This window comes from Capra hircus, chromosome 10 (assembly GCF_001704415.2).
Source record: "Capra hircus breed San Clemente chromosome 10, ASM170441v1, whole genome shotgun sequence".
NCBI classification, from domain to species: Eukaryota; Metazoa; Chordata; class Mammalia; order Artiodactyla; family Bovidae; genus Capra; species Capra hircus.
The window spans coordinates 73,657,438-73,682,402 of NC_030817.1; the positions used below are offsets into that span (position 1 = coordinate 73,657,438).

At 42.7% G+C, this 24,965-nt stretch overlaps 1 protein-coding gene across 1 annotated transcript; it reads right to left on the reverse strand.

Moving 5' to 3' along the window:
• LOC102168731 (transmembrane and coiled-coil domain-containing protein 5B) lies at positions 6,201-22,759 on the reverse strand. Its single transcript, XM_005685455.3, has 13 exons — positions 22,704-22,759; positions 21,800-21,844; positions 20,987-21,136; positions 20,555-20,672; positions 20,217-20,267; positions 19,606-19,674; positions 17,977-18,033; positions 17,427-17,486; positions 16,787-16,851; positions 11,167-11,298; positions 8,492-8,567; positions 8,185-8,228; positions 6,201-6,601 (listed from the first exon to the last, which is right to left on the reverse strand). Exons 2-13 carry the CDS (start codon positions 21,832-21,834, stop codon positions 6,403-6,405), a joined length of 1,056 nt encoding a protein of 351 aa, XP_005685512.2. The 5' UTR covers positions 21,835-21,844; positions 22,704-22,759; the 3' UTR covers positions 6,201-6,402.

Sequence of the window (24,965 nt, forward strand, 5' to 3'; positions counted from 1 at the left end):
GCCAGCCCTTTGGTCACCTCATGCGAAGAGTTGAGTCATTGGAAAATACTCTGATGCTGGGAGGGATTGGGGGCAGGAGGAGAAGGGGACAACAGAGGATGAGATGGCTAGACGGCATCAGTGACCTGATGGACATGAGTCTCAGTGAAGTCCGGGAGTTGGTGTTGGACAGGGAGGCCTGGCGTGCTGCGATTCATAGGGTCGCAAGTAGTCAGACATGACTGAGTGACTGAATTAACTAACTAACTAATATATATGTTTTAAGGCTACTCTCTCAATTTGTCCCACCTTCTTTTCACCCCACCCCTCTCCATGTCCCAAGGTCTGTTCTCTGTGTCTGAGCCTCTATTCCTACCCTGCAAATAGGCCCTTAATGGTACTCGCCTCACTTTGCTTTACCTTACAGTTACTTAGTACTTTCTTCCCCTTGCTAGTAAATTATAAACTCTTTCAAGGTAGAAGTTAGGGAATCAAATACACAAGTCTGCTATGTGCTAGGTAGGTAGGAGAGACATGATAAATTGTTGAACTGACTCTTTTTCATATAAATTGGTCATTGGTGATCTTCCCAGTTGGAAAATACCTCAGGAGAGAATATGTTTCTCATGACATAGGAAGTCACTGGTACACTTGGCTCCCTGCTTTTGTTGACTCTGGTCTAGTTTCCTAGACCGGAGATGCTCAGACTGTGCCTCAAGAGGCAGATGGATCTTTCAACACCTTGTCTCAAATTTACCTCTGATTTTCAGACTGCAGCACTGACTGTGAATTGTACAGCGTTTACACTCTCGTGTGGTTTTGGTTAAACTTGACTGAAAATGTAGTTCTAGGCCCAAGAGTCCTGGAAGGTAGAGAATCTCCTAACCACCTACATTTGGAGCAGGAGAATTCTAGCAAAAGGAAGGATCCATAGGCAGGAAATCTATTTCCCTTTTCATTTGACCTTCTTGACATTCCCCTCTGCCAAGCTGCCCTAGCCTTCACCTCCATCCTGTCTTACTGCCCCCTGAATTGTGACTCTTTTAATGCCTGCTGAAAGTCACTGCCCTTGTTCCCTTCACTCTTCTGTAAAATAGCTCTGTGGGGCTGAGAAAAGCCTCAGGCTAGATCCAAGCTTCACTAATCTTCCAACAAACCTCCCAGAAGAAAAATAATGCTGAGCTCCAAACTGGAATCAGTCTCCTGCAGACTGTTGGCAAAAGGTGGACAGTCACACACTAGGGCAGCTTTGCCAGCTGAGCAGGAAAACCTTCTTTCTGCCCGAGCAAGTGCAGGGAGCAGCACCTGCTCATTCGTGGTCCCTCAGGGCTGGCAGCTCTTGAACTCAGGGACCACAGAGCCCACTGAACTCCCAGAGGGAGCCACTAATGTTGTTCTTTCAAGCTGGCAGCCACACGCAGGGGGTGAATGACGTAAAGCATAAAGGCAAAGATTTAAAAAGATCTGACGAAGTTCTAACTGGTAAGTATATATGGTGTGTGGGAGAATGATCCACCAGGAACAATTCAACTGAGCTTTGCAAGAGAGCGATCTGCAGGGGACAGTGGCACCCCTGGACAGGGTCTGGTTCCCTCCAGGTCCAATTATTTTGTACTAAAAGATGTAAGATGAGAGTGGCATGGTTATATGTGAGAACTAAAGCTTTCAAGTGGACTCCGCAAGGGCTATCTCAGGCAAAGCTGCTCTAGATAGAGTGATTATTCGAATGCTTACTTCAGCTTCCCTGTCACTACCTTGATTCAATACCCTCACCCACCTTCAGGGGACAATGGCCTTAATATTTCTTTCAGCTCCTCCTTTCCCCCTGTAAAATCCAGTTCTTCCACTTTGTATTTGTACTAAGATACAAATGGCCCTCAATGCCTTGATAAAACATTTATACAAGTTATCTTTTATTTTAATGGGAATCATTAAACTAGAGGAATAATTCAGCTCCAAAGGAAAATTTAAGGCAGTGAAAGGAATTATACTGGATCTCAAGAATATAAGTAATGGAAAAGTAACTGACTTATATAGCTCTAATATTCGGCAGATTCATTTTGTATTAGAAGACGACTTCAGGGGTCTAGATTATGTCTTTCTTACTTGCACTGCATGTGTCCCAGAGGAGCCCAGAGGTGGCCTGTGAGCTCTGGCTCTGCCATTTACCATCTGGATAATATCAGGCATTTCACCAAACTAGGGCATGGAGATCATAGGCCCAGAGAGGGTATGTGACTATTTGGCTTGTAGAAAATCAGCTACATAACAGAAAGACTGGGACTAATGTCCAAGGCTTACTTCCTTATTTGGTGCTTTTTCCTACACAACACTGGTGATTACAAAAAGATATTACAAAGTGCATTTTTTAAATGTACTTTTAGTGCTATGCTTGGAATAGGAAAGATGAAGGGTGGGCCACTTCTTAGGGTATTCGATATGTTAAAAGATAAGAGTCTGTTCCACTTCAGCCATCTTTATCAAAGAAATTGACCTTTAGTGTGGATAAGAAATTGATCTTTAGCATGGATAAGAAAGATAGTCCAAAATAGTTAACAGGTTCAAGTTTCATGATAGGTTAAAAGACACAAGGAAAGTGCTTAATCCATTTAACTGAAGTCAAGCCTTCAGCCCCAAAGACTTTCCATTTCAGAATACTGGAGAAAAAACTTGGCAACTGCTGTAACAATTTCCTGAAGGAGAGTATAATTAGCTACTTTAAAGCCAGGGTTAACTAGCTGCCTGGGGTCAATAATTATTACAAAACCGAAGACCTCTCTCCATCCAAAGTTCAGCAATGTCTCCTCTACCAGGCAGCTTAGGTCATTAAAGGGACCAGTACCTCCTTCATATAATCTGAGTTTTTATTGCAACAGACTGAAACAAAGCATCCAAACCACCAAATGAAGTTTGATAAAGCAAGCAGTAAGTCTACATGGTTTTTAGCATTATTTTGTTAGTATGACTTTTTTTGAAAATCAGTACAAATAAAAAAGAGAAGATGTAGGATAAAATAATTCATGTCTGAAAAGGTTAGGAATCTCGGTTGACTCCAAGCTCATATTTTTGAGAGATACAACAGGCAAAATGACTAATGAAATTTTAGGCAGTTTTAATAAAGTCATAGTTGTTTAAACTAAAGGGAAAATAGGGCTACAGTATTCTTGCCTGGAGAGTTCCATGGACAGAGGAGCCTGGCAAGCTACAGTCCATGAGGTCACAAAGAGCTGGCCATGCCTGAGTGATTCTCTCTCTCTCTCACACACACACTCTGTGCCAAACAGACCTCATCTGTAGTATATTCTGTTCATCTTGGTGGGTGCCAGGGAAGAGTAAATCAGATAATACAAGATCTAGAAACCATGTCATGTGACAGCTCAGAGGACTTGCAAATGTTCATTTGGAGAACAGAAGGCTGTTCATTTTAGTGACTAAAATATATAAGAGGCAGTCACTTTGCTGTGTTGCTATATGAGGTTAACTGCTGCTAAGTCACTTCAGTCGTGTCCGACTCTGTGCGACCCCATAGACGGCAGCCCACCAGGCTCTCCCATCCCTGGGATTCTCCAGGCAAGAACACTGGAGTGGGTTGCCATTTCCTTCTCCAATGCGTGAAAGTGAAAAGTGAAAGTGAGGTCGCTCAGTCATGTCCGACTCTTCGCAACCCCATGGACTGCAGCCCACCACGTTCTTCCATCCATGGGATTTTCCAGGCAAGAGTACTGGAGTGGGGTGCCATTGCCTTTGAAGGCAAACTCTCATGTAAAAGAAAGAAACTCTTGTGGTTGATTGCCCACCATGTGCCCTTTGCTGTGTTAGGTGTGTTATATCATTTTGTTACAATCTTTCAGAAACTGATGGGTATGTGACGGTTGGATATGATAAGCTCCCATTTGCTGAAAGTCCAATGTCCAGCTCAGCACTGTTAATTTAAAGCAGCAGTAACCACTCTTGTTCTTCCCAGACCTTTGAATGTTTTCCAGGCCCATCAGGACCCAGCTTCCTACCTGGAGCCAGGCTCTCCTGGTGGCAGAAAAGGTCACTGTGCTTCTGCAATGTGAATTTCCAATACAACTTTAAGGTTTCAGTCCCCAGTGGATTAAGAAAGTGAGTAAGTAAGTGAAGTCGCTCAGTCGTGTCCGACTCTTTGCGACCCCATGGACTGTAGCCTACCAGGCTCCTCTGTCCATGGGATTCTCCAGGCAAGAATACTGGAGTGGGTTGCCATTTCCTTCTCCAGGGGATCTTCCTGGCTCAAGGATCGAACCCGGGTCTCTCACATTGCAGGCAGACACTTTACTCTCTGAGCCACCAGGGAAGTCCCCCCGCCCCCACCCCAGTGGATTGCTGACTACAAATAAGGAGGCACCTAGCCACAGTTTTCCTAACCCGGTATTTCCTAGCCAGTCTTTATTGGGATGGGCCCACATCTGTCTAGGATGTGATATGGGAGGGGCTGGGTATTGGAGGGGCACCTAGGCATTTCATGCACTTGTGAGGGACTGTGTGACCAGAGATGGGAATGACGCAGGAAGTAATGTTCTGTGGATACACCTCTTGGCCAGTTGCAGGTGTTTTCCTCACATACACCTGTAGTTAGAATCGGCCCAGTCCTGAAGTTCTCCAGCCTGGGGCATGTGTCTGGTCAGTGAACAGAGGATCAGCCAGGATCTTGGTACTAACCAGTAAGCTATCCTACTCCTACTTAGCTCAGAGGATTCCAATGAAGAGAGTTTAATGAAGGGATTATTAGAGAGGTGTGAGCAGGAAATCAGCCAACGAAACTCAAAAGCAGCAAGAGGCACACTCCATGTTCTAGGCCAGGTACTTGCTGTCTCCTAGTTGGCTCAGCCACCCACCTCGGTACCCACATGCCTTCATTTCCTTCAGGTCTTGGTTATAATACTACTTTCTCAAGGGAACGTTGTAACCGCTGCTCATCATCATTTCTTTCCTCCTCCTCCATATCCTAATATCATCTGATATTTTAATATTTTAATAATTTATTATCTGACTCTACTCACTACAGATTCCCAGGTGGCTCAGTGGTAAAGAATCTGCTTGTAACGTAGGAGATGGAGGTTTGATCCCTCAGTCAGGAAGATCCCCTGGAGGAGGACATGGCAATCCACTCCAGTATTCTTGCCTGGGAAATCCCATGGACAGAAGAGCCTGGTGGGCTACAGTCAATGGGTTTGCAAAGAGTTGGTCATGATTTAGTGACACACCCACCACAATGAGAGAAGAGATTTTTTTGCTGTTTCATTCATTGCTTTAATCCCAGAGCCTGGACCAAGAAAAAGGTTCAATGAATATTTGTTGAATGAATGAATGAATGAATGAATGAATACTAATTGGACTTCTTAGAGCTCAGAGAATTGTCCAAGACCCATGTTTCTGCTTCAACTTGTTAATCACACACCTGCCTTTTGGAGGGAATCCTGCTGAAATGCAATAGAGCTTGTATTCGACCACAAGAGGGTGGTGTTGATCAGTTTTTCTTTTTCTTTCTTTCTTTTTTTTTTTTTTAGGCGTCTTGAGACCATTCATTCACTCTCTCCTCCTTAGACCCCCAAAAGAAAATGTGGGATAGGGTCATGTTTGCAGCCAAAGCGAACACACAATGTGTCTCTTCCACCTTGACATTACTGTGCAAGTGAAATTCAGTTAGAACCTTTTCAAGAGAATGGTCTTGGAAGGAGAAAAGTCACCAGAAAGCAAGGGCTTCAGAAATGCATAGGAGGAAGGAGCCGCAAAAGGAAGTTGCCTCCACTACTCAGCTTCAGTATCCAGTAGACGCTGCTCTCCAAGGAGTCTTTGCAAAGACATTATGCTTGGGGCCATGTGTGCTGATACAGAATCTAGGTATCAGAAGCCCCACCCTCAAGACAGTAATGATACTGCAAGGCAGAAGTGGGCAGGCCAGTAAGGGAAGCCCGGAGAAGGTGGCAGGTGCAGCTGGAGGATCAGAGGAGGCATTATGGGAAGGAAGGCATTTGAATTATGATTTGATTTTATTACAGCACTTGAATTTTAGGGTAATTTTCTTCTCAATTGAGAATGAGTAACCATCTGTGTACATGTAAAAGGTTAGCTTTTCAGGCTATCCTACTCCTAAAAGACATAAAATAATATAAAATAAGAGAACTTTAGGGAAGATAATGTATGGTTATCTTCGCTAAAGGACCCGTGGACCAAATTCTCAGACCAACACAGTGAACTCTGACCAAACATATGTTTTATTTGAAAAAGAGACACTGGAGAAAAAGCGTGGGAAAAGAATGAAATGAAGAGGTCAGATGTCAAAGCAGCAGCCCTGAGTCAGAGCTCCTACTTCTTTCCTGGCCCATTCCCCACCTGGGGGCCACAGCCATGCCCTCCTCTCCACTTGGGTGCAGTGTGAAGCCCCCAGGCCACTCCAGACTAATGTGGTAGAACTTCTTCCACCTCTAGAGTGAGGAAGGGAAATAAGGCTTCCCGCAGTCTCTTCAAGGTTTCTCTGCTCATGACCACAGGCAGGGCGTCCACAAGGAGGTCTGGGTTTATGTACTGCAGGTAGAAAAGCACGTAACCCAGCAGCCTAAAGAAGATCATGACCATGGAGATAAAATACCTGAAATGCCTGCAGAGAGACATTCATCGTTAGCATGGGGGAAAGAGACAGCCCGGGAAGCAGCAGCAGGAGGTGAACCTCATCTTCATAAATGACCGTGAATCGCTTTCTTTGGGCCAGCCTGATGGGGAAGTGGGGCATGCAGATACAGAGGGTGAGGGCAGGGGGTAGGTGATAATAGAAAAAGGCTGATGTGGTCGTGAGGACTGGGATACAGCCCTCCTGACTTCTAAGCCCTCCAACAGAAGTATGGCAAAACCAATACAATACTGTAAAGTAAAAAAAAAAGAATAGATGTCCACACAGAAGAGCTGGAGATGCAGAAGGATAAGACCTTCCAGGTACTATATATGCAGGCCTTTGTGGGGGTTGTCACAAGAGATCCAGAACTGCACTCTTGAAAGTCTCATCATCAGCGGTCCTCCCCACTCTACTATAGCAAAAACTTTTAGAATGTGAAATATGTCTGCGCCATCTCTGACATTAACATCCACAGAAAATGATTGAGTTTTTTTTTTTTTTTTGCTAAACATCAAGCGCCAAAAGAAACCAACTCGGGAATTCCCTGGTAGTCCAGTGGTTAGAACTCCATGTGGGCTTTCACCGCTGAGTGTGCAGTTTCAATCCCTGGTTGGGGAACTAAGATCCTATAGGTCACATGGTGTGGCCAAAAAAGAAAGGAAGGAAGAACAAAAGAAAATAAGAAAGAAAAAGAAACTGAAACAATAATAGGTTGTGTGCACGTGTTTTCTTGTGTGCACCCAAGAAAATTCCGCCCTGAAAACTGGCCCAAGGCTTTCCATCTTTAACTATACTGCTGCTGCTGCTGCTAAGTCGCTTCAGTCGTGTCCGACTCTGTGCGACCCCATAGACGGCAGCCCACCAGGCTCCCCCGTCCCTGGGATGCTCCAGGCAAGAATTCTGGAGTGGGGTGCCATTTCCTTCTCTAATGCATGAAAGTGAAAAGGGAAAGTGAAGTCACTGAGTCATGTCCGACTCTTAGTGACTCTATGGACCGCAGCCTACCAGGCTCCTCCGTCCATGGGATTTTTCCAGGCAAGAGTACTGGAGTGGGGTGCCATTGCCTTAACTATACTAAAATGTCACAAATTGAAGTTTTTCATTAAAGTGCTACACGGAGCATCTTAGTCTCCTTGTTTCAAAGATTGAAAAAGAAAAGGCATGGAGTTCAAGTGATTTTTTTTCTCTAAAATTTTACAGCCTTCAGTAAAAGAACTAAGAAAATTAATGCACCTTGAACTCTCTTTCCAGTAAAGAGGAGAGCAGATTATCAGGTTCAGGATCTGAAAAATAGAAAGGAGCCCTACTATGAGTCTTAAGAGTGGAACTTGAAATTAAAATGCAAGCTTCGCCTTAAACGTCTCCAAAACAGCCATTTTCTCCAGCCATCAAATCCTACATAACTCTGGTTTTCAGAAAAGAAGAAAGGGAGAGATGGCAGAAATCTGGGGCTGCCTGGTATTTTCTGGTTGGTGGGTGTGTTTATCCTTATTCTACATGCTCTTATCAAGTCACTTACTGCTACAGAGTGAACATGACCTAGACTAGGAAAACACAAGATTCTAACTTACCTGTACCAAAAGATTCTCTTCTGTTTCTTAATGATGGTCTTCTCCTGTGGGAAGCAATAAAAGCCACAGGTGTGCCTGTCCATGTGCTCGTAGAAAGGCAGTGTACTAGGGTGGCTAAGAGCTTGACCCAGGAGTCACTGGCTCTGCCACTTCCTAGCCGCTGTGGTGTGAAGCAAGGTACTGAGCCTTGTTAATTTCCTACCTCTAAGGTTATTGAAAAGAAGGGAAGGGGTCAGGGGGCAGCGAGGGGGAAGCCAGGGTAGGAAAAGATAGAGGGAAACTCCAATCTGGGGCAAGGAAAACTTACCATATTGCTTTGGATTGTCTCCACCAGAGTTGACCCCGGTTTCACTATTTGGACGGAGTTGTTCTGGGCTTTGCATCTGGGTGACAAAGATCAGATCCAAGAATTTAGTAACATAATCTGTGGGACCGATGAAAGATGCTTTTCTAAGTCAGGCAATGTATGCAATTCATTTCCTAGGTTCTTGGTAACATTCACAAGGAACAATATTCAAAATGTGTAATTGGTCAATATGCAAAGAAACAGCAAAATGTGGTCCAGTCTCAAGAGAAAGGACAACCAATGACGGGTAACCATGACACAACCCTGATACTGGATTCACACTGCAAATATGTGAATTCTATCTCCTGCTGGCAGTTCAAACTTCAGTTCAGGTCTGATATCTTCAGCTGGCCACAGAATGCCTTGGGAGTGCATGGTTTTGGAGGTCAGTTTGTGATTTGGTCAGAGTGTAGATACAACTTGAGACTCTCCATCTCTAGCCCTCTGGTTTTTAATCCAGCAGTTTGACTCCACTGAGCTCTGTCCTTTATTTTCTATCTCAGAGAGACTGTACGGTTCCCTCAAGACTTTTAAAAAGACCTTCACATCAAGTTTAGCTTAGCCTCAGACTCAGTTCAGCTCAGTTCAGCCGCTCAGTCGTGTATGACTCTTTGTGACTCCATGGACTGCAGCACACCAGGCTTCCCTCTCCATTACCAACTCCCGGAGCCTACTCAAACTCATGTCCATCACGTCGATGATGCCATCCAACCATCTCATCCTCTGTCCTACCCTTCTCCTCCTGCCTTCAATCTTTCCCAGCATCAAGGTCTCTTCAAATGAGTCAGTGCTTCACATCAGGTGGTCAAAGTATTGGAGTCTCAGCTTCAGCATCAGTCCTTCCAATTAATATTCGGGACTGATTTCCTTTAGGATTGACTGACTGGATCTCCTTGCAGTCCAAGGAACTCTTAAGCGTCTTCTCCAACACACAGTTCAAAAACATCAATACTGCAGCACTCACCTTTCTTTATAGTCCAACTCTCACATCCATACATGACTATTGGAAAAACTGTAGCTTTGACTAGATGGCCCTTTGTTGGTAAAGTAATGTCTCTGCTTTTTAATATGCTGTCTAGGTTGGTCATAACTTTTCTCCCAAGGAGCAACCATCTTTTAATTTCATGGCTGCAGTCACATTCTGCAGTGATTTTAGAGCCCCCCAAAATAGTCTCTCACTGTTTCCATTGTTTCCCCATCTATTTGCCATGAAGTGATGGGACCAGATGCCATGATCTTAGTTTTCTGAATATTGTTTTAAGCCAACTTTTTCACTCTCCTCTTTCACTTTCCATCAAGAGGCTTTTTAGTTCCTCTTCACTTTCTGCCATAAAGGCGGTGTCATCTGCATATCTGAGGTTAGTTATTGATATTTCTCCCAGCAACCTTGATTCCAGCTTGGGCTTCATCCAGCCCAGCATTTTGCATGATGTACTCTGCATATAAGTTAAATAAATAAGGTGACAGTATACAGCCTTGACGTACTCCTTTCCCGATTTGGAACCAGTCTGTTGTTCCATGTCCAGTTCTAACTATTGCTTCTTGACCTGTATACAGATTTCTCAGAAGGCAGGTCAAGTGGTCTGGTATTCCCATTTCTTTAAAAATTTTCCACAATTTGTTGTGATCCGCAAAGTCAAAGGCTTCAGCATAGTTAATCAAGCAAAAGTAGATGTTTTTCTGGAATTCTCTTGCTTTTTGATGATCCAGTGGATGTTGGCAATATGATCTCTGGTTCCTCTGCCTTTTCTAAATTCATCTTGAACATCTGAAAGTTCATGGTTCACATACTGTTGAAGCCTTGCTTGGGGAATTTTGAGCATTACTTTACTGGTCTGTGAGATGAGTGTAATTGTGCAGTAGTTTGAGCATTCTTTGGCATTGCCTTTCGTTGAGATTGGAATGAAAACTGACCTTCCAGTCCTGTGGCCATTGCTGAGTTTTCCGAATTTGCCAGCATATTGAGTGCAGCACTTTCACAGCATCATCTTTTAGGATTTGAAATAGCTCAACTGGAATTCCATCACCTCCACTAGCTTTGTTCATAATGATGCTTCCTAAGGCCCAGGACTTCACATTCCAGGATGTCTGGCTCTAGGTGAGTGATCATACCATCATGATTATCTGGGTCATGAAGATCTTTTTTGTATAGTTCTGTGTATTCTTGCCACCTCTTCTTAATGTCTTCTGCTTCTGTTAGATCCATACCATTTCTGTCCTATATTGAGCTCATCTTTGTATGAATTGTTCCCTTGGTGTCTCTAATTTTCTTGAAGAGATCTCTAGTCTTTACTATTCTATTGTTTTCCTCTGTTTCTTTGCACTGATCACTGAGGAAGGCTTTCTTATCTCTCCTTTCTATTCTTTGGAATTCTGCATTCAGATGGGTATATCTTTCCTTTTCTCCTTTGCCTTTAACTTCTCTTCTTTTCTCAGCTAATTGTAAGGCCTCCTCAGACAACCATTTTGCCATTTTTCATTTCTTTTCCTTGGGGATGGTCTTGATCCCTGCCTCCTGTGCAATGTCACGGACCTCCATCCATAGTTCTTCAGGTACTCTATCTATCAGATCTAATTTCGTGAATCTATTTGTCACTTCCTCTGTATAATTTTAAGGGATTTGATTTAGGTCATACCTGTGTGGTCTAATGGTTTTCCCTACTTTCTTCAATCTAAGTCTGAATTTGGCAATAAGGAGTTGATGATCTGAGCCATAGTCAGCTCCTGGTCTTGTTTTTGCTGACTGTATAGAGCTTCCCCATCTTTGGCTGCAAAGAATATAATCAATCTGATTTGGGTATTGACCATCTGGTGATACCCTCAGACTAAAAATGATCAGATGAGAAAACTGCCTCTTGCCTTTCCCTTCTTCCAGCTGGCAGCCCCCGCCCTCCAGAATTTGCTTGGTTTTAGTCACTCTCCAGGGCCTTCTGATTGTTCATTCATTTGTTTTATTTTGTTGCTCAGAGTTTGGAACTGTGTCCTGCCAGAGGGTCAGTTCCAAGAAAAACTTTTAGACTTTTCATGGGAAGCTTTTTGTAATCATCAAATATTGAAGAAAGGGGAGAAGCAGCCCAGATTTCATGATCTGGCCTTGATGGAATAGTTTGCTTGAGGCTAGTCCATCTCTACAATTAACTATAAAAACTGGACAAAGTACATAAAACAGCCACTTGAATGAATTAAAGAATGCAGTCAGAAGATGAGGGGATACATATCCTGAGCAAAGTAAAGCATACTGAGATAATCCCTCATTCATCCAAGGCCTTTCCCCAAGGGCACTTGCCAATTCCTGGTACAGTGAATAGAGTCCAAGCAGCAAGTGGCAGCATCAATTGGCTGAGGAGACAGAGATTGCAGTTTAATTCCCTAAAGGGGGAAAATCCAAGGAAAGAAGAAACCATAAAGAAATGAGTTCAAATATCTGCATGAACTTCCCTTAAGGTGATGGCTGGCTCTTAAGCTCTATATAAGTAGCTCAGGATTCCAAGAAAGCCCAGAGAGCAGAAGATGCCTCAAGAGCTGAGCAAAGATTATAGTAGTCATGCTGGTCTGGGAAGTAGAATTTGGAGTTTGAGACCTGTTACACTTAGACCCTGATGCTGGGAAAGATTAAAGGCAAAAGAAGAAGGGGTGATAGAGGATGACATGATAAGAGAGCATCACTGGCTCAGTGGACGTGAATTGGAGCAAACTCTGGGAGATAGTGGAGGACAGAGGAGGCCGGCATGCTGTAGTCCATGGGGTCACAAAGAGTCGGGCATGACTTAACAACTGAACGGAGACGGAGACTGGAGTTTAAGACCCTGAGAGGGAAAGTCCAAGGAAGGGTTTCAGTCCTGAGTCTATCTGAACTGTTCCAGCTTCCCGCCCTTCGTCGCTGCTGTTCAATCTCTCAGTCATGTCCGACTCTTTGCAACCTCATGAACTGCTGTGTGCCAGTCTTCCCTTTCCTTCAATATCTCCTAAAGTTTGCTCAAATTCATGTCCAATGAATCAATGATGCCATCCAACCAGTTCATCCTCTGCCTCCTTCTTCTCGTCCTGCCCACAAGCTTTCCCAGCATCAGTCTCTTCCAGTGGGTTGATTCTTCACATTAGGCGGCCAAAGTAATAGAGCTTCAGCTTCAGCATCGGTTCTTTCAGTGAATATTAAGGGTTGATTTTCTTTAGGATTGTCTGGTTTGATCTTCTTGTAGTCCAATGAACTCTCAAGTGTCCTCTCCAGCACCACACAGATCGAAAGCATCAATCCTTCAGTGCTCAGACTTCTTTATGGTCCGACTCTCACATAGATACATGACTACTGGAAAAACCATAGCTTTGACTATACAAACTTTCATTGGCTAAGTGATATCTCTGTTTTTTAATTGGCTATCTAGGTTTGTCATAGCTTTTCTTCTAAGGAGCAAGTATCTTTTAATTTCATGGCTAAAGTCACCATCTGCAGTGATTTTGGAACCCAAGAAAATAGAATCTGTTTATACTTTTTTCCCACCTATTTGCCCGCCACTATAAGGTGATGCCATGATCTTTGTTTTTTGAATGCTGAGTTTTAAGCCAGCTTTGTCACTCTCTTCTTTCACTCTCATTAGGAGGCTCTTGAGTTCCTCTTCACTTTCTGCCATTAGAGTGGTATCATCTACATATCTGAGGTTGTTGATATTTCTCCTAGCAATCTGTCCTTGGGTGAGTCGTTTATTAATTCCTTTGTTTTTGAGAGATAGCGGTACATGAATTTTCAACTGTGCAGAGGACTTGTGCCCCTAACCCCCACATTGTTCAATCTATAAATGAATTGTATTTCTATATACTGTTCAGTTCAGTTCAGTTCAGTCACTCAGTCGTGTCCGACTCTTTGCGACCCCATGGATCGCAGCACGCCAGGCCTCCATCTCCATCACCATCTCCCGGAGTTCACTCAGACTCATGTCCATTGAGTCGGTGATGCCTTCCACCCATCTCATCCTCTGTCGTCCCCTTCTCTTCCTGCCCCCAATCCCTCCCAGCATCAGAGTCTTTTCCAATGAGTCAACTCTTCGCATGAGGTGGCCAAAGTTAGTAATGAATTAGGAAATCAAATTGACAATTTTCTTATTTACAATAGCATCAAAAATATCAAATATCAAACCTAGGAATAAATCTGATGAAAGATGCACAACACACTATAGAAAACTGCAAAACATGTTTATGAAAAAATAAATAAGATCTAAATACATGTAGGGATAAAAATGTTCATGACTTGGAAATCTCAATGTTGTTTAGATATTGTTAATCTCCAAATTTATCTATAGATTCCATATAATTACAATCAAAATCTCAGCAATATTTTTTTGGTAGAAATTTAGAAGCCAATTTTAAATTTTATATGGAAATTTGAAGAGACAAAAATAGCTAAGATAGCCTTGAACAGTCTTGAAGAACAGCATAAAGTTGCAGAACTTAAGATATACTAAATCAAAACTAATTATAAAACTAAATTATAATTGTAATCCCTGTCAGTCGATTCAGTTGCTCAATCATGTCCGACTCTTTGCGATCCCATGGACTGCAGCACACCAGGCTTCCCTGTCCATCACCAACTCCCGGAGCTTGCTCAAACTCATCCATCGAGTCAGTGATGCTATCCAACCATCTCATCCTCTGTCGTTGCCTTCTCCTTCTGCCTTCAATCTTTCCCAGCATCAGGGTCTTTTCCAATGAATCAGTTCTTCGCATCAGGTGGCCAGAGTATTGGAGTCTCAGCTTCAGCATCAGTCCTTCCATTGAATATTCAGGACTGATCTCCTTTAGGATTGACTGGTTGGATCTCCTTGCAGTCCAAGGGACTCTCAAGTGTCTTCTCCAACACCACAGTTCAAAAGCATCAATTTTTGGTCCAATTTTTTATGATCCAATTCTCACATCCGTATATGACTACTGAAAAACCATAGCTTTTATTATACAGACCTTTGTCAGCAAAGTAATGTCTCTGCTTTTTAATATGCTGTCTAGGTTGGTCATAACTTTTCTTCCAAGGAGCAAGCATCTTTGAATTTCATGGTTGTAGTCACCATCTGCAGTGATTTTGGAGCCCAGGAAAAGAAAGTCTGTCACTGTTTCCATTGTTTCCTCATCTACTTGCCATGAAGTGATGGAACTGGATGTCATGATCTTTGTTTTTTGAATGTTGAGTTTTGAATGTTGAGATTTTTCACTCTCCTCTTTCATTTTCATCAAGAGGCTTTTTAGTTATTCTTTGCTTTCTGCCATAAGAGTGGTGTCATCTGCATATCTGAGGTTATTGATATTTCTCCCAGCAATCTTGATTCCAGCTTGTGCTTCATCCAGCCTGGCATTTTGCATGATATACTCTGCATATAAGCTAAATAGGCAGGGTGACAATATACAACTTTGACACACTCCTTTTCCAATTTGGAACTAATATATTGTTCCATGTCCAGTTCTAACTGTTGCTTCTTGACCTGTGTACAGGTTTCTCAAGGGGCAGGTCAGGTTGTCTGGCATTCCCATCTCTTTCAGAATTCCAGTAGTCTATGCTTGTAGTCGATGCCTCTATCCTTGTGTAGTATTGGCACAGGATAGAGGCACAAACTAATGGTACAGAATAAAATATCCAGAACAGACTCACACATACATTAATATGTCACCTTACTTATAAAACAAGGCACTACTGAAAATGCATGTTCTTTTAAATAAATGGTGCTGGGCCAACTGGCTATCCACACATGGAAAAAATGCATCTTGATCTCTACCTCACACCACACGCACAAAAATATTTCACATGAATGTTTACATTCATTTGAATGTAAAAGGCAAAACAAACAGAAAATTCTTTGGGAAAGCATTAAAGAATAGTTTTATTATCCAGAAAAAGTACTGAGCAAAAAAAGAAAAGAAAAAACTTTCATGGATTGGATTTCCTTAAAATTAAGAAATCTTTTATCAAAAGATTCTATTAAGAGAGCAAAACAGAAAAGCCATAGAAATGACTGTAACATGTGTGTGTGTGTCCATCCGTATCTGATGATGGATCGCATAAAAAAATATAAGGAAATCCTATAAAGCAATAGGAAAAAGATGGATAATCTCCCAAATAAAAGCAAAAGACTTATTATGAAAGCAGATAACCAAATTTCAAGTAAGCATTTTAAGGTATATATATTAATAATCAATAGTGAAATGCATTATTAAAATAAAAATTAAATATCACTATACTCCTGCCAGAGTGGTTAAAATTAAAAAGACTGTAAATATGAAGTGAAACGAGGAACAGAATAACTGGAGCTAGTATAGATTCTCATTGGAGGAGATTCTGGTGATCCATTTTGGAAAATCATTTGGCTTTGTTTAGTAAAGCCACAGATATGTATACTCAATGACTTGGGAATTCTACTCCTTGGTACATAACTGATAGAAATGAGCATATATGTCAACAAAAATACATGCACAAAAATGTTTATAACAACTTTAGTTGAATAACCCCAATCTGGAAATGACCAAAATGTTCATCAGTGGTAAAATAGATAAATTGTGCCATATTCTTACAGTAGAATACTATACACAGCTAGGAAAAGGATGAACCACAGAGCCATGCAGCAATGTGGATAAATGTCAGTGACAGCCAGAGACAAGAGAGAACATACTGAGTTCACATGAAGTTCAAGATCAGACAAAACCAAGAAATGATAGAAGCTAGAATCATGGTTGCCTTTGCAAGAAACAATGACTGAGAAGAGCGCACAGGGAGCCTTTTGGCGTACTCAGAATGTTCTATATCTTGATCTGAGTCATGTTAACACACCACTTGAGATTTATGCACTCTCTGTATATTGCATAATACAATATAACACGTAACACAGTTAAAGAGTATAAGCAAACAATGGAAAGTGTGTCAAGTCCTGAACCATGCAAGTCTACAAATACACAACGTATGTAAATGGCTATCGCTGGGGCCCCCAGTAGGGGTTCACCATGTCCTGGGAAAGGGGTCCACACAATCAGTTTTTTCAAGAACAACACTCAACTGAGGATGCATGAAAAGAGACCTTTTAAACACCAACTGCTGAGAAAGGCAAGAGAGAAGCCTGAATGCTGATGAATTTTCAGTACAGAACATGGAGCAGAAGTTGACAAGGATAACTTGTTGGGAGCTATTTATAGTGACACAAACTGGTCTGAGAAGTACTCTGCCCTTCAAGGACCACTGGGGACTATAGCTTCATCCCACCAATGAGGTCATTTCCCCAAACTTACACTTCTTTTTCAAGAAGCATCATCTCCTTTTCCTTTTCCATCTGTCTCAGAATTTCCTGGTATTTCTTCCCATGGAAATAAAAAAAAATATTGGTCATAATCAAGAATTTCTGTATTCTGAATTTCTGTATCAATGACATTTCACTGTCACTGATGAAAGATTCTCTTAAGACTAACTCCTAATTTTCCAAATGGTGCATGCAAGAATGTACACACACAGTATGAAGATGTTCTAATAAAAATTAGGATATTAGTGACTGGATGGATGCATATGGAAAAAAAGGGAAAGAGTTCTCTCTTTGGATCCTGCTTGTAGGAAGATCCCAGCTCTCACACTTACTGTGTTTTCAGAGCACATTACCAAACTTCTTTGAACCTGTGTCCTCTTGATCATAACAACATGATCCTCAAAGGGTTACTGGACAAACTAATTGAGAAAAATACTGTATTGCTTAAAAATATTATATGGGCCAGTATAAATAAATCCTTAACATACACCTGGTTCTTGTTGTTGTTGTTGCTGCTGTTGTATAAACGGTATTTCCCCTAGTGGCAGATTTTAGCCTGAATGAGAAACCAAGGGATCCGAGGCATTGGAACAATTCTGCCCTACTATGACTTGTCCCCAGGGGCAGTGTACCTTTATGTAGTGGGCCTGATCCTCACAGAGCTGATACACAGATTGATAGTCACTCTCTATCTAGAAAGAAATGAGAATTAACAAATTTCATGGATTAAATCACAATGAAGCCTGGGCTGCTCCCAACTGGTGCATTGGCTATTTGGCTGGTTACCTAGCAACTTCTTACCAGGGAAAGCAACCACATCATAAAAGCCAGTGATCTCATCATTCATGGGCAGGGTCTAATTTTGAGCAAAGAAAGTTGTTTTCCCAGGTTCTCATATGCCTTTTACATGAGACATCAGGAGACATTTCAGGGCACTTAGATATGGGCTTCAACAACAGTGTTTGAGTATTTGAGGTAGAGGGGTATTTAAGGAATGACAAGACTAGTACTTTTAACATAAGCTTTCTTTTCCTTTACCTGCAGGTGAGTCAGAAATTCATTTGCCAGATATTCTTGCTCCTCCCCCTCCCGTGCCTCCAATTGTTCTGTTTCTAAAACCTTTGGGGTTCTCTCCCATTTGTACCCTGAACAGACCCTCAGTGGAGGAGACTCCACCTCTACCTTGACCAGTTCCTTCTCTTGACTGGCACAGGATTCTGTTGACTTCTGTAGTTTCACCTGGTAAAGACAGCGTGTGACAGCAGAAGGTTGAGAGCATTCTTTTGTGAAAGCAAATGGGTAATATTCATCTTCCCCCAGACAGGCAATGAGCATGACAATGGTGGTGGTGGTGGTTTAGTCTCTAAGTTGTGTCCTTCTCCAGGGGATCTTCCTGATCGAGTGATTGAACCCATATCTCCTGCATTGCAAGCCATGTACTGCATTGCAGGCGGACTCTTTGCTGCTGAACCACCAGAGAAGCCCAGGAAATGATGATAATGGCTATCATATAGTGAGGACAGACCATAACAACCTGGAGTGGGCAATATTACTGGCCCATTTATAGGTGCTGCTGCTGCTGCTAAGTCGCTTCAGTTGTGTCCGACTCTGTGCGACCCCATAGACGGTGGCCCACTAGGCTCCTCTGTCCCTGGGATTCTCCAGGCAAGAATTCTGGAGTGGGTTGCCATTTCCTTCTCCAATGCATTAAAGTGAAAATTGAAAGTGAAGTCGCTCAGTCGTGCCTGACTCTTTGCGACCCCATGGACTGCAGGTCACCAGACTCCTCTGTCCATGGGATTTTCCAGGAAAGAGTACTGGAGTGGGTTGCCATTGCCTTCTCTGATTTACAGGTGAGGAGGAGACAAAAGTAAGGAAAGGTTAAGTGCATGACTTATTTAAAATCAGACAGTGGCAGAGTCAACATTTAAGCCTTGGTTTTCTGACTGCCCAGTCTTTGGACCTAATCACCCTTCTTCCTCCAGTCCTACTGAATAAAGTGCCAACCTGTTCCTCCATCTTATACTCCACTGGGTGCACTCACATGCAGCCTGAATCATGGAGCAAAAGAGAAACCTTCTGCCTCATTTTCAGAGAAAAACAGAACAGGAGTGCTCTGGCATGCTGGGCTCAGCCAAATGGTCATATTCACCACATAAAGCTGCAGAGTGCATCCCCATAGGATTTCTGCCCTCTACTGGGCATCCAGTTCATCTTTTCATTCAACAAATATTTAGCGAGCTACTACCATGTGCCAGACATTATTCTAGGCACTGGGGAAATAGGTGTGAACCACACAGACAAAACTTCATGCTCTCATTGGGTTTGCCACCTAGTAAAACATTCAATTCAATTAAAAAAAAAACACCTCCCTTTAGTTATAAACAATGGGTTAGAAAATCAAATACAATTGTTGACCTATCCTTCTGCAATTGTGGAAGTTAGTATTCTCTTCTTCCTCGACTATCTGTGTGTCATTTAGATAATAAATTTTTAGAGGGCAGGTCCCAATGGGCATTCAGAATGTATGTCCTATTGACTGATGGATGAAGAGGTCTCTGGAGCAATTCCCTTCACTTTGGGGCATTGTAGTCATCTCTGCTACCAGTGTGACTAAAACTGAAGTTGCAAATGATGCAAAATAATTTATGATCCTGCCCAGGTCAGGGAGTAAAGCAGAGGGAACAAAGGACACGGGCTCACCTCTGTGAGCACGCAGACAGCCTGGTGGGTTCTTGGAAGCTATTCCTCCCCAAAGTTAGAATGACACCACATCTCCCAGAAAACCGGCATATTTGCTTTTCTACTCACCTTCAATTCTGCCAGCATCTGCTTTAGGGCTTCTTTATCCAGGCCAACATTCTTACATTTCCTTGAAATCTGAAATACCATCCCCCAAATTGTAAACTGAGTGAGGCATCCGGACATGAAAACGTGGGATAGACTTGAAGGTTTCAAAGTAGCAGAACAGTGGTCAATTGATTCAGATCGCAGATGGAAGCTTAATAGAACACTGTCTCTTCCTCCATGCCAGACCTTTTTGTTCCCAGAGCCCATGAAAAGTATGGCACAAAGAAGGCAAGGCAGGGGGGAGAGAGGGAAGAGAAACTGACGCAGAGCAGCTGTGGGAGGGAAGGGCATCCTCTCCTCTCACATTCCTTTAACCTTCCCATCCCAGAGCTGGAACTCCCAGAGGACAAAGGATGGTATCAATTAGCCAGTTTTTTCTAAGAGCTTTGGAAGGCAGATTGGGAGGGAGCACACCCATTTTGCCGGTTCCTCTTCCTCCTGCTTTTCTGACTGGGGAGTTAGGAAAGATGATGGATCCTATTGGGATTCCTAAGAAATGAGCCTCCTTTCAAGAGTGGGCTTATTATCCTGGGACCACCCTCCCTCCCCCAAAAAATCAGAGCCCACCCTACCTCCTTCTGCACCTCCACCACGCTCCTGCTTAGAATTTCCTTATTTTTTTCCTGGGGAAAGAAAGAGGTAAAGGATAAAAACTGCACCCTGCTCTCAAACCATCTTCCTCACTGGGCCACTGAAATCCCACCCAGGGACGAGGGCCCCACACAGAGGATCTGGGAACTGAGCCCAGGTCTCGCCCCCACGCCGAGCACATCATGCCCAAAACACTTTGCTAGACAGCTGTGATTTCCATAGACACAGCAGGTACCAGCGATGATGGTCCCCTGGGAAAGAGAGAGTGGTGGACTGCAGCAACATGCATCACACTGTCCTTTTCTAGACACCTCCTTACCAGCTTTGCCGTCTCTAATTCCAGGTCCCGCAGGGCTTCCTCCTTCTTAGATATGAAGTGGTTCAGCTCCTCCCTCTCTCTGGCTTGTCTGACCGACAGTGTGATATCTCTTTCCAGACTGAAACATAGTCACCCAGGGGTGGCTCAGTCCAAAGGAAGCTGCCAGGGCCCCAGCTTGAGAAGCTACCGCCAAGGTCTCGGGGAGCCAAAGTGACCACCCAATGAGGAGGCAATAAAATAATGACTTAATGTGGAAATGTAGTGAAGAATCTCTACATAAAACCTTTTGAGGGCACCACTGTTTATGGTTCAGAATTTAAACAACTTGCCTCAATTCTGGGACAAAGAAGTAAACTTTCCTCCCACCCACCTCTTGATCCCAAGGGGGCATTCAGATGAGGAGAACTTTCCCATCCACCTACAAAGCCTGACCTTTGAATAGTTTCTTCTTTCTCTTGAATTTTTTTGAGAAGAACCTGATTTGCCTCATCCATTCTCTGCAGATCCTTTTCAAGGTCTGAGTTCAGGAAGTCCAGGGTCTGCTTTGTGACTTCTAGTTTCGGTATTTCCATCACCTCCTGCCTGCAGGAAAACCATCTTCATTACCAAACTCAGGACAGGAAAACAGATGCGCTGTCATCTCACTTATTGCCCTGTCTTTGGTTGTCACTACGCCCCACCAGCCTTGCAGTATCATTGTCCACAATAAATTGGTTTCTATGATGTTTTGCACAAAGCAAATGCTTGGAGTCAAATCACATTTTAATTTTAAATATTGTAAATGGAACCCATTACAACACAAATCTTTTAAGAAGCAAAAGAAACATTTTTATAATTATATTCTAACTTACTTGTTTTCAAAAAATTTATACTGAGTATGTGGACTCCACGCCACACCTATAAAGAATCCAAGGAAGAGGCATGTTTTCAGTCTTCCTTTTTTAGTCTGCTAAGGAGTTTGTTATATTGAAAACCTTCTGTACTAGTCATATAGGAACATGGACTGGGTAAGGGGCAGGGACGAGGGTCTTTTCCCCAGATAAGACTGATTTGCTTTTGGAGACATTGGCTGTCTCTACAAGCCCCACTTCTAGTCTGACGAAGTCCAAAGAACTGAAACCAGAGCCTTTGCTCCCTAGGAAGGCTTCCAGGCTTGAGGATACTGTCCTGCACAGTCGAGGTTTCCTTCCTTACTGGATTGCAGTAGATGCTTCCCATTACTAGTTCCTCGTTCTTGTTACTTACACATCATCCAATGGGTCCTGTCCAGCTTCTTCCATTGTAGGTCTCCTATGTTGTTAATATAAACATGTGTTACGGAAACAAAGCTTCTAGTGTTCAACATAGTCATTAGCCCAGGAAGGAGCAGAGAAAAGGTTTGACCAGGCAAGACAGAACTGAGACTAAACCTATGCCTCCTAGACCCTTTTGTATTTCAGAATCAGTTGCAATATTTTGCTAGATGTCAGTAAGCCAGATCATATCTCTTAAATGAATCTCATAAACGAATCCCACTGGAGTACAGAAATCTTTTTTTTTTTTTTTTTCACAAAAGTGTTTTTACACTTTGGCTACCTTGCCCCTTTCTTGCCTGCACATTGGCAGGTCAAGTGCTAGGAGAAAGTTTGTATCTATTGGCAAACACACTGAGAGTTTATTTCTAACCCTGACCTTCAGGGAGACTTAGGAAAAAAGAATAATAGAAAAATTGGAGGATATAAAAGAATTGGTTGGCTGATTTCTGTTGGTCTATAGCCATCCTACTTTTTTTTTTACAAACTCTAGATGTTATGGCTGGGTTGATGCTGAAAGGGGAACAAATAAAGCAGCCTGGGTAACAGGATATAATGACTGAAAGGGGTTATATGAAAATGTCAGGTTCTCAGGGATGGTATCTGTTCCACTGCCCCAAAATTAAAGTTCAGGACTGAACCGAATCTAACAAAAGGAGAACGCCAAATCTCCTTTCACATTCCATCTTCTCTTCCTTCTCTCTTTCTTTGAAGTTTTTTTTGTTTTGGTTTTAATTCCCCTTTTAATTCCTTCCTGTACCTTCTTCTCCTTTCATAGCCCTCCCTGAATTTCCCTTTTCTTTCTACTCTCTTTACACATTAGGAAGCCCAGCTTGTGATGATGCCCTTGAGCTCACCCTTCTCTTCTCAACAGAGATTTCTTCTGCTCTCACACTGAGATTTCCAACTGAATGTCACAAGTTTCAGAAAAGGTATCTCCTTGATGATGGCATTCTCCACATACACCTGGACCTGTCATCTCTAGCCGGGTGGGGCAGCATGTCATAGTGGATAGGGGTGGGTGGGGTGAAAGCAACTCCTTGTCATCTCTGTAGGCAGAGTGAGAGCAGAGCTCAGAACTTTAGGACAGTTTAATTCTCTTCCTAAAGAGAGATAAGACCCATGGAACAAATTTCTGGACACAATTTAAACTGCTCTGAAACAGCACTCATCTCTATGAGAAACATTCCTTCATTTCCCCAGATCCTTTGACCCAGCAGTAGTTGGTATCATGCTCATTTCCTTCACAACCTCTGTGTAGTATGTGAGCAAATTACTGTACCCAAATCCAAACCAAGCACCTCTAGTCAATGTAGCCAAGAGGTGAGCGGTAGGAACATCTGAGAGCGGGGTAGGAAGAATATGAAAGATGTCTTATCCATGAGCCAAGCAAATCCTCATTCTTAACCAAGTTGGATTTTTGGAGCAGCAAAACAAATTTCTTTATTTTTCCTAGGGAGGCACTGCCAAGTCATTGGGAAGAAAAGCCTGATGTTTCAAAGGTAGTTGAGTATGTGGAAGTCAAGCTGGAAGGAGGAAAGAGGAGGGTTAGATCCAGAGACCCTACTCAACTGCTCACTTATAAAGAATTCTATCCTCATTTTTTTTTTGAGATCTTAAATTAATGGAATAGTAGATGGGATTTTACATTATCAATGTCACTCTACTAACCAGTTCTAGATTCCTCTCTGTATTATTGGAGGAAATGAGGCAAGATACAGAATTGGTGAGATACCCTTATAAAGGTGTGTGCTTGGACTTTGTATCTTTCATTTCCAGCCCTCTTACTTGGTTCACTTCTCCAAGATGTAAGTCTAACCTTTTCCAGCTAAATGATACTAACCTTAAGTCCTTAGAAAGGCCTTGCAGAACATACCACTCTCTCTCCAGGAAAATCTCTCTCCCACACAATTATCGGTCATGAGCTTATCCATCCTTCTCAGCTCAGCTCAGATGCTGCTGCTTCTACATTCTCTCAGATACCACACCCTCAAATCCTGGCAGAATTAATCCCTCCAACCTCTATTCTCTTTTGTTATTTTGTGTTGTTTTTAGGAATGTGCTCACAATGGTCTTCACTCCACAGTTAATCTATAAACTTCTTGAAATAGCGTATTTTAATCAAAGCCATTTTGATTTCCCTCCTGATTTGTGCTGCAGGGGTACCATTTGCAGAATTCAATAGCAATGGTGCCCCCTAGAGTCGTTCAAGAAGAGGATGACCCTGAAAACAGAGAGTGGGTTAGATACAGAAAGCACACAGATCAAAACCGAATTTCACGGGATTTCACTCTGTCCTGGCACTTTGAAGCTGTGGTACCCAGGACATTGCTTAAGCTCTCTGAGGTCCGGTTTCCTGATCTGTAAGATGTGCATTACTCCTGCTTCGCAAAGTCATGTGTGCTCAGTCGCTTAGCTGTGTGCAACTCCGTGGCCCCATGGACGGTAGCCCACCACGCTCCCCTGTCCATGGAATTTTCCAGGCAAGGCTACTGGAGTGGTTGCCACTTTGTGCTCCAGAGGATCTTCCCAACCCAGGGATCGAACCTACATGTCTTGCATCTCCTGCATTGGAAGGTGGATTTTTTACTGCTAGTGTTACCTGGGAGATTAAATGAACTAACATATGTAAAACTCCTAACCTTATGTGTGGCATGCATAAGTACTTAATTCCCATCATTAGCCAACACAAAATATATTTCATTTTGTAAAATCTTATATTACCTTTGCACATGGCATATGCTGAATGTTTTTAGAATGAATGAATGAAAGAATCAGTGAATGAACAATTCATTCCACTCCCTTTATCTAGAACAGTTGATATATCCTCCCTGTCTTTTCCACCCTCCTGGGAGATGCTTACCTGTACACTGCCATTAGTACACTCTCGTTGGCAGTACAGCATTCTCAACAAAGGGCCACACTCCCCAGGAGGCCAATCTGTAATCACTGGGGATGCAGTTTGAAAGCCTCTGTTAAACTCCTTAGAGCAGTAGGCACCTCTGACTGAGAATCAGTGATAAAGAACATATTCTCTCCACTCACTGCACCCTCCTTTCCCTAAAGACACCACACAAGGACTTCCTTGGTGGTTTAGTGGTTCAGATTCCACAGTTCAA